The sequence below is a fragment of the Sebastes umbrosus genome, chromosome 10 (genome assembly GCF_015220745.1).
Source record: "Sebastes umbrosus isolate fSebUmb1 chromosome 10, fSebUmb1.pri, whole genome shotgun sequence".
Classification (NCBI taxonomy): Eukaryota; Metazoa; Chordata; class Actinopteri; order Perciformes; family Sebastidae; genus Sebastes; species Sebastes umbrosus.
In genome coordinates this window covers 26,865,264-26,875,454 of record NC_051278.1, presented here as the reverse complement: position 1 = coordinate 26,875,454, position 10,191 = coordinate 26,865,264, and the positions used below count along the sequence as shown (strand labels likewise).

Below are 10,191 nucleotides of genomic sequence, written 5' to 3'. Positions count from 1 at the left end.
ACCAATTAAAAATAAGCTAGGGGTTATGGGGTCTTTGGGTCTAGGGATCCATATGGATATTATGAGTATTCTCAAAGAAAGAGTAGTTGCTACTTGCATGTTTGTTTATGCTGCTTTTACTGTAGAATTGTCCCCTGTAGAAAGCCCTGCTTTTCCCATATGCATGCTTAAGTAAAAAGATGCATGAATAGGATGATCTGCAGTAACTTCTCCCCACAGAGGTGCAGCGTTGGACTTCATGAAGTCTCGAGCGAGTGTAGATGAACCTGAAGTTAAGGAAAGCAATAGGTGCAATAAATACTGCAGCAATGCTGCAGTTTTTTAAATGGAAAAGGCCATATAACACTGCTTTGTCGAAGGAAAAAATGAAGCCATTGTTCTAGAAATCATCTATTACTGCAATAATGAAATAATGATTTGATCCTTCTTAATTAAAATGTGAGTGGTAGCTGCAGCTCAGGTTGCTCTGTGTTGTGAAATTTGGGCAGGTACGCTGCTCAACAGAACAGACAGGGAAAGATATGAAAGAGGAAAGCAATATGACGCACGCTGACGTCAAGCCACCACCTCCCATCAAACACACACATACACACACACACACACACACAGATGGTGTTTCGGGACACTCAGCGACATAATTCATTCTGCCTGGTAAGGCATTGGAAGTACAAAGGACACTGCGCTGCTAAGCTATTCGCATTGACCCCTCTATGTACACAGAACATCCAACAGGAAGTCTTTTGATCTGACAACCGACCGAAGAGGATTTGTGTGAATCAGAAACTCTCTCAGCTGAATGTTTAGAGAGATTTTGCAGTTGGTATATTTGTGAGCGTTTGGGATTAAAAAATGCTATGTTTCATAATGTAAAATTCAGATGATTATATAAGTTACCCAAAGATATCAAGAGACAGACCATATGTTCTACACAAAGGAGAATTAAATTATTAATATATTAAACTAAACTATTATTCTTGTCTACTTTGTTTTGTTTCCGCCGCTTATATTTGTCCAGTTTAAACTGCTATAAAGTGTGTACACTGCATTATGTTTTGCTATGATCACTCACTTCAATTATTTGCACAAGGGCTTGTAAAGTCCGAACATATGCGACAACACACAAATACTATTTATAGTTCTTTATTACAGTAGTTAATTCATCTCATTAGAAGGTCTAGTCATTTGCTCAACAGTATGACTGCTTTATTGGTGTACTGTGCTCAGTGATACGATAGCAAACTGGTTGATCATTAGTGTGTTTGTGCCACTGACACGAGGCTCTTACATAATAGTGCACTAGTGCTGCGAACAGACTATCGCTGTGCAAACTCAACATTCACTCGGCAGGTACCCGACAGAACCGGTAACTTTGTGACATTCAACTGTGAGCCGAAAAACTGAGATGATCGGAAGAGATCGGTGCCATTTGTGCTCACTGAACATGAACTAGAAATAAAATAATTGCATAAATACAGATTCAAAGTGAGGTAATTAGTACAACCCCTGCGGGCAGAAGAAGAGTAAATTACGTAAGTCAAGTTAAAAATATCTTCCTGAGACCACTCATCTCTTGTTCACATTGCATCCAGCAGTAAACTTAATAATACCGCTATTTCCCTCATGATAGAGGTGGTAAATACACATTTACTATAATTGCTTCCTCTAATTAAAGCTACATTAAGTCAGTTTGGTCAGTGCTCTTAACAGCCGTTAATCCTACATGCTGATTACTGCAAGAAATGTGTTATTAACACTTGGAATGGATGAATCATAAGAGTATGACATTAATCATTTTTAGACCACCGAGTGTCAGCGCTGCTGGGGTTATTGTAACACAGTCACAGATGTACCAACCCTCTCGAAAGGTCCTTGTAATGACTCATAACACTAACAGTACACTACATGTGACGTCACACTAAGTACACATTACAAGTGGGAGACCAACGCGATGAAAGCGGGGACAAATTATAAACACAATTAGGTAAAGAAATAATTCCCATTTGTGTGTTTGGATAGAAATATGTCAAGGATGTGTTTAGCTTAGCTTAGCACAAACACTGAAAGGACGGGCAAACGGGGTCAGTGAGCTGAGGGCTGTTTGTATATTTGTGCAAATGAGAGCTTGGCTCCAGGAAATGTGCAGGATACAAACACGTTCCCTGGAATCAGGTGGCTCGGGGCTGGGTAGGAGGAGGTACTGAGGACTGTGGGTAGTGTAGTCTTCTACTGGACCATGGTGACGGCCTCATGGATGGACTCAGCCACGTAGTCTATGTTCTTGGTGGTCAAACCGCACATGTTGATGCGACCACTGGCCATCAGGTAGATGTGTTTCTCCTTCACCATATACTCCACTTGTTTGGCTGCAGGAAATACAGCAGAACCAGATTTAATTCATTATTTATTGATTACTGATGTGATACTTTACAGATACAGATAAAGAAGATACATCCTGGGTTAGTTTGGTAACTTTATGGGCTTGGTTTTCATGGCTTTGGTGATCACAGCCGAACTTATCTTTACATTACAAGCTTTTAACTTCATAAATTGGAACAATGTTTAAAGGTGCAGTGTGTATGATCTGGCAGCATCTAGCGGTGAAGTTGCAGATTGCAACCAACTGAAATTTCTCCCGTGTGCTAAGCGTGTAGGGGAACTACGGTGGCTGACGCAAAAACGCCATTCCAAGGGAGTCAAATTCAGATGTTTTGTCATGCCCCTCTGCGATGCAAAAGGTATCCTTTAGCGTCTGTATGAGACGAAACGGGCTTTCAAGTAACTACAATGTAAAGCCATCGGCGTGAATATCAGACGCTCTGAGAAAGCGCTCCGTATAAAGACCAAAAAAACTCACATAAGGCGAGCAAGAGGGGTGGTAGATGGGTCAAACACACACAGGACTTTAAACCAAGAGACCACTGCTCATGGCCTGTGTGAAACCAACAACGTACTCTTTGTCTTTCTGTTCCCAACATTTCACAAAGTTTCACTTTCACTTTACGGACAGTTGCCAGTTGTAATTTTAACCCAAACCATGATGTTTTTCCCTAAACCTAACTTGTTTTGTTGTCTAAACCTAAGCAAGTGTTTTTGTTTGGATTCACAATGTTAACCATGTGTTTTCTGCGACTGTAGTGGAACGTCATAGTTTGATGTGCTGGGCTACCCAGTGCGAAAGTGACGCCAAGGAGTCCTGACCAAGCGTAAGTATTTGTGGAGTTGGTTTGGTTTGTCCGCTCTGGGCTACTGTAGAGACATGGCGGTGCAACATTGCAGACTCCTTAGCTGACCCGCTCAATATGTAGATATAAACGGCTCAATCTAAGGTAATGAAAACACAAAGTTTCTTATTTTCAGGTGAATATATGCTAAAGAAAACATACTTAATAGCATATTCTATTTCTGTCAATAGATCCCCCTAAATGCTACACACTGGCCCTTTCAAGGCTCTGTTCAGCATTTTTTGTGTAACGTCAGCACCTTGCAGTGTTAAATATACTGGTTTCTATGGGGAATGTGGTGGTCGCGCTGAGCAGTGTATGTGTGTGAGAGAAAGCGTTTGTTTTCTGTATACGGCCTTTGTACTCACGGTTGAGGCCTGTGAAGCTGAACATGCCAATCTGCTCTGTGATGTGGTCCCAGGTGCCCGGTGTCCCCTGAGCTTGGAGCTTAGCTTTCAGCTGAGCCCTCATCAACAAAACCCTGTCGGCCATGGTCTTCACATTGTCCTTCCTAGAGACAAAGAAATAGAAAAGGATGACTCTACATTGTGTTTATGCCTGTTATACCTCGTACAGTGCTTTAAGTGTTCTTTTTTATATGCATATTTTGTGCTGACCATTCAGTGAAGAGCTGAGGTGAGTTAAGAGTTATGGCAACAACGCGCGCTCCCTGAGACGGTGGGTTGGACCAAGTTGTCCTGACGATCTTCTCCATCTGAGACAGAATTCGCTTCAGGTTGTCTGCATCGCGAGCCACAACGGTCAGGTTGCCCACACGCTCATCTGACGGAACAAATATGTGTCAAATATAAAACAATATTGTAGCTACTACTTTATTTTAACTGTAGGTGGCGACATTGACATATCTACACCTACTGTACTTGAGTTTTAACTACATGCTATGTTGATCATATACAGTATTTTGTCATGTTTGATTACAACAATCTAAAATTGGGGCTTATCTTTTATTGTACTACACTTTGTGACCGCGATTGTGATTATGAACAGTACAAAGAACATCAGTCTTCATCACTCTGTTGCAAGCAAGTGATGTACAACTTAATGCACCCGGGGGTCACTCACTGTAGAGGCCAAAGTTCTTGGAGAACGACTGGGCGCAGAACATTTCAAAGCCCATGGAGACAAAGTAGCGGACCGCCCAGGCATCTTTATCCAGATTGCCCGAGGCGAATCCCTGATAAGCCGAGTCAAAGAACACAAACAGCTTCCTCCTCTGGAAGAGAACGGATAAAAGTTCAAACAATCATTGTACTGTGATAAACATTTAACTGACACTCGTGTTAGTGGAGATAGTTGAGTAAACAGTACAGACAATGAGTTGGTTTGTAATTGTGTGCAACACATATGTGTGTAATACCATCATAATTTCGGCAATCTGCATCCATTGCTCCTGTGTGGGGTCTGTGCCAGTTGGATTGTGGGCACAGGCATGCAGGACAAAGACGGAGCGCTCTGGACAACTCTGGGAAACAGAGAAGAAAAAAAATAAGTACAGTAAACTCCTCATGAAAATGACCAAAATGAAGTAGTACCAGAGTCCCCATCGCACACTGGTTACCTCCAGGTCTCCAAGGAAACCAGCCGAATCGAGGCCCCTCTTCTCTGCGTCCCAGTACTTGTATGGACGGACGTCCTCAAAGCCAGCATTTGCGAATACAGCATTGTGATTTTCTGAAACAAACAGTAAGAAAAACTCTGATACCAGTGTTCTCATTTTATTGTTTATATTTCCCCTAGTTATCAAAGGTAAATGTTGTTTTATTGATGCTGATGACAAATCAGTATCGCTGATAAGTTGCAGCCTATATAAATAAAACTTCACTCTACATCTGCAGTCTAAAGTCTATAGTGAGTTTATATAAGTCTCTGTAAAGGAATCAAAGATCAAAGTCCTTAAATGAGGAGCTACTTTCAATGTCCATTTCATTTCTACTCCACTGTTTGTTTGTGTGTATGCATGGGTGTACCCCAGGTAGGTGCGGACACATAGATGGGCGTTTTGGTGTTGTTGTTTCCATTGTAGAAACGCCTGAGAAATTCTGCACCCATCTTCAAAGCACCTGTACCACCCAGACACTGGACAGCCCCCACCTGGCAGTGATAGAAACAGTTAGTTTAAATTAGGGCTGTCAAAAGTTAACGCGATTATAACGTGTTAATGCAAATTTGTTTTAACTTCACTAATTTCTTTAATGCAATCAATCTTTCTGAGGTTGTAGCGGGCTCAGTTTTAAAACTAGAGTGAAGGTACTGGCATCAAATGAAACTAGAAAACCTAAACCATGTCATACTAGCTTGTCGAGAAGGTTAAAAAAAAGGTTAAACAACGCTCTGAACTTGCACTACATTTTGGCAAGGAAAAACTGTCATGGCCATTTTCAAAGGGTTGAAAATGGGTTTTATGGGTACCCACGAGTCTCCCCTTTACAGACATGCCAACTTTATGATAATCACATGCAGTTTAGGGCAAGTCATAGTCAAGTCAGCACACTGACACACTGACAGCTGTTGCTGCCTGTTGGGCTGCAGTTTGTTATGTTATGTTTTGAGCATACAGTATATTCTTTATGCTAAATGCAGTACCTGTGAGGGTTTCTGGACAATATCTTGTTTTGTGTTGTTAATTGATTTCCAATAATACATATATACAGACATTTGCCTAAAGCAAGCATATTTGCCCACTCCCATGTTGATAAGAGTATTAAATACTTGACAAATCTCCCTTTAAGGTACATTTTGAAGAGATAAAAATGTGCGATTAATCATGGACAATCATGCAATTAATTGTGATTAAATATTTTAAAACGATTGACAGCCCTAGTTTAAATGTAAAAATAATTTTTAAAAACTAGACATTGTGTGGTCTTTTACTACACATACCCTGTTCTCCTGGATGGCAGGACTGTCATCTCCCAGTGCGATCTTAGAGGCTGAGGATCTGAAGTCAGGCAGGCCCAGGATGGGCAGGTACTCGTGGTTCAGGCTGTCATCATGCACAATGACCTTTTCAACTTTTTTCACAACTGGCAAAACCCATGGCTTGCCCTCATCTGTCCGGTAGGCTGCGAGAAACAATTTAAGGAAACCAATATTATACAAAAAAGTGGAGAAAAGAGTGAAGCCTTTATGTATTGCGTAATTATTTAAGATAGCATCAGGAAACCTGGGTCATACAACAGGAATGTTACACACTGACCCTGAAAAGATTACTTATATACTGTAAACAGACATGCACTTTCATCTCTCTGTTGAGGGTTTTAGCCAGCTGAACTCCATGTCACCACCTGATAAGGGCTAAAGTATACAATAGCCATTTTTATCTTCAGAACAGAGACCATCAACTTGCTTTGCAAGTCACTAATACGTTTCAGGCTAAATAGCATCTACAGTGAGTTTTTTTTTTCATCCACTGGCATGAAATATACGATTACTTGGTCTATAAAATGTCAAACAGTGAAAAATGTAAATCACGAGTTGCTAAAGCCCCATGAAATAAAAATAAGATTTTTTTAAAAAGCAGCAAGTCCTCATCATTGAGAAGCTGACACCAGTTACTTTTTGTCATTTTGCTGATTTATTTTCTATCAATCTACTTGTTTCAGGTCTACGCATGACGTTTAATTTACTAAATATTATGTGGCCTATATTTCCCAGCTGCCCAGTAGCTGATGACCATCTGCAGCGCTGTGTGTCTTGCAGAGAGAAGGGGATTATAAGGCCTCAGCTAATGTACTAATCATGGGACTCTCGTCCTGCCGTGCAGTGCCATTAACACACAGCCACAACAGAGCTAAGCAATGTTTCTCACACTGTTCCTTTGCAATGTAAGCAGCAAGGATTACTACTTTCAATAAGATTAACACTGAAAACGGTTGTTCTGCGGACTGAAATGTGCCATTTGCTTGCTTTAGGAGAGAAGCAGGACTAAGCCATACATATTTAAACTACTGCCAGTGGCTTGTTCTTGTAGCATAAGGGAACAGTAATCCAATCGACTCCTTAGTGCACACAGTGGGAGGGTATTGTGCAGAGTTGCACGCAGCAAGAGGGAGAAAGGAAGGAAACCAGAGAGGACAGGGACAAATGATACCACTCTTTGTGCTACACTATTACATAACGAGGATACATTATCAACACAGCTGCAATCAGTAGTTGGTGTGTAATGACTGAACAGCAAGTCACATGGGCAGATTAATCAATCACTTTACTCTCAATGGGGTCTGATGAAACAGAGTGAGTCAATTCTCAAGACAGTTATCTTCATAATAAAAATTAAATAATGTCATAATATCTGACACAGCTTTAACATTACAGATAGATAACACTAGTTATGCTACAATTGTGACACCAAAATCTGTGCCCCGTAAGATTCTGCGACGGCTGATGAAATACTGTAGGCTATAGACCTTTTTAACAGCAGACATTTTGATCTGTCACAGTAGGAAAAGCACAGGTGTATTTAAAGGTCCCATATTGTAAAAAGTGAGATTTTCAGGTCTTTTACATTATAAAACAGGTTTAAGTGCTATATAAATACTGTTAAACTCCCAAAAAAAAATCTCAACACTCAATATACGGAGAAATACACACAGCCCGTATTCAGAAATTGTACGTTTGAAACAAGCCGTTAGGATTTCTGTCCATTTGTGATGTCACAAATATACAATATATAGATCACCCGGTTTTAAACATAAACATACTAAATGTGTCCCAGTTTATCCCTGTTGCAGTGTATGTAAATAACATCAGCTGACAGGAAGTAAACATGGACCCAAACTGTTGCCTAGCAACTCAATTCTGTTGCAATTCCGTTGATGCACTAAAACGGAGCATTTCAGACAGAGGGTAAATACAGGTATATTCAAGCAGACAGCACGAGAAAAATATATATTTTTTTAATATTACAGCATGTAAACATGTTCTAGTAGAAACATAAAATACAAGTATGAACCTGAAAATGGGCATAATATGGGACCTTTAATAACATTAATGATGGTTGCATCCCATTTTTAATGTTATCAATGTTCACCTGTGTTTTTCCTACTATGACAGTCAACATGTCTGCTGTGAAAAACGCCTACTGACCACCAGACTGGCTGTACATTTATGCTGTCAAAGCTATCAAATTTTGTGTTCAAAACATATATACTTACATATCTGAATACTGTATTAGGGGGTAAGAATTTGGAGTTAAAAGCTGGCTAACAGTTATGAGAATTTGTGTCAATAAAAGGCAGCATAATTTGGCAATTGCTATCAAATATGTGGCCACTATCTTAAAGGTCCCATATCGTGCTCATTTTCTACTAGAACATGTTTACATACTTTAATGTTTAAAAAAAAACGTTATTTTCCTCATACTGTCAGCCTGAATATACCTGTATTTACCCTCTGTCTGAAACGCTCCGTTTTAGTGCATTTCAACAGAATTGCAACAGAATTGTGTTGCTAGGCAACAGTTTGGGTCCATGTTTACTTCCTGTCAGCTGATGTTATTTACATACACTGCAACAGGAAATAAACTGGGACACATTTAGAATGTTTACGTTTAAAAACGTGTAATGGTCTAAATATTGTATATTTGTGACATCACAAATGGACAGAAATCCTAACGGCTTGTTTCAAAAGCACAATTTCTGAAAAAGGGCTGTGTGTATTTCTCTGTATATTGAGCGTTTTGATAGTTTAACAGTATTTATAAAGCACTTAAACCTGCTTTATAATATAAAAGACATGAAAATCTCACTTTTTACAATATGGGACCTTTAAAACATGGACACTGGTGAAATTAGGAGAAATTCCTAAACAGGTAACAGAATCTTATGGATCTAAGAACTAGTTATAACACCGGCTTCAGCTAATATTATTATAAGCATAATAAGCACCTGGCTGGCTAACATATGAGCATTTGTGTCAATAAAGGAAGCATAATTTGGCAATTGCTATCAAATATAGTGGCCACTATCATAAAACATGGACACCTGTGAAATTAGGAGAAATTCCTAAACAAGTTACACAATCTTAAGGGTCTAACAATTTGTTATAACACCTGCTAATATTATTAATAGCATAATAAGCTACCATTAGCTGGACCTCAGGCTGGCTGGTTGCTCCAGGATACCGTTACCATGGCTAGTGATGTCACTGGCTACACTGGCTTACTGTGGACAACTCACCTCCCACTCCGAGGTTCACCTTCTTGGGAAACTGGTCGTTGTTGAAGTCCTGCGATAGCTTGAAGACAGCTACAGGGACAGCTTCAGGGACCTCGCTAAACACCGACATAGCTGCTGTTTATTTGACTGCAGACAGAAGCGAGAAGCAGCTAACAGGCTGATGAGAGAGGCTGAGAGAGGACTATCACCTTCAACTTGGATTTAGAGGATGTAAAGTGGGCGTGAGCGGATCTACCAATAGAAAGCTGGATGTGTCTGACCAGCCAATCACAGCTCTGATCCTAGTCAGGTCAAAGGTCAAGACGACACGCTCAGAGGCTGTGGACCAATGAATACCTCTGTAGCATGACTGACACTGATCACGCCGCCTAGCAGTGAAAGTAGGTGGTTCAGGATTTTACTGCAATAAAGAAAATAGCCACAAGGTGGTGCCACAGCCTCGTTAAAGATTATATCAGGAGCTTCCCAGTAGGAACTGACCACAACTAGGCTGCTGATGGCATGAGTTTTATTTCTGCACAGCAGTGTCTTCCATTTTATAGGTAAAATAACAGATTAAAATGACTCAGACAATATCTGCCAGACAGTGCCAGCTCTGTCTCAGAGGCTGTATGTCCCATTATAAACGTCAATTTTTTGAACCCCAACTGAACAGACAGCTGTTACGCTCGGGCTCGACACTGTTTGAGTAAGTGCATGTAAGGGATGTCTAAATGAGTATGTGCAAGCATCTTCATCTGTCCTGTCCTGAGGGCCTCGGCTGAGCTGTGGTG

General features: G+C 40.4%; 1 protein-coding gene across 1 annotated transcript; it reads right to left on the bottom strand.

Annotated features, from left to right (window-relative positions):
• Nucleotides 1-1,124: 1,124 nt before the first annotated feature.
• got1 (glutamic-oxaloacetic transaminase 1, soluble) lies at nt 1,125-9,631 on the bottom strand. The gene is made up of 9 exons (XM_037782815.1): nt 9,419-9,631; nt 6,123-6,304; nt 5,210-5,333; nt 4,801-4,913; nt 4,600-4,704; nt 4,305-4,455; nt 3,839-4,004; nt 3,590-3,732; nt 1,125-2,363 (listed from the first exon to the last, which is right to left on the bottom strand). Exons 1-9 carry the CDS (start codon nt 9,525-9,527, stop codon nt 2,224-2,226), a joined length of 1,233 nt encoding a protein of 410 aa, XP_037638743.1. The 5' UTR covers nt 9,528-9,631; the 3' UTR covers nt 1,125-2,223.
• Between the last annotated feature and the right edge of the window lie 560 nt (nt 9,632-10,191).

Coding starts and splice junctions, on each gene's coding strand:
- got1 (XM_037782815.1), bottom strand. CDS start 9,527: ATGTCGGTGTTTAGCGAGGTCCCTGAAGCTGTCCCTGTAGCTGTCTTC. Junction 5,334..6,122: donor CTGCCATCCAGGAGAACAGG/GTATGTGTAGTA, acceptor TATCACTGCCAG/GTGGGGGCTGTCCAGTGTCT. Junction 4,914..5,209: donor TGTGTCCGCACCTACCTGGG/GTACACCCATGC, acceptor TGTTTGTTTCAG/AAAATCACAATGCTGTATTC.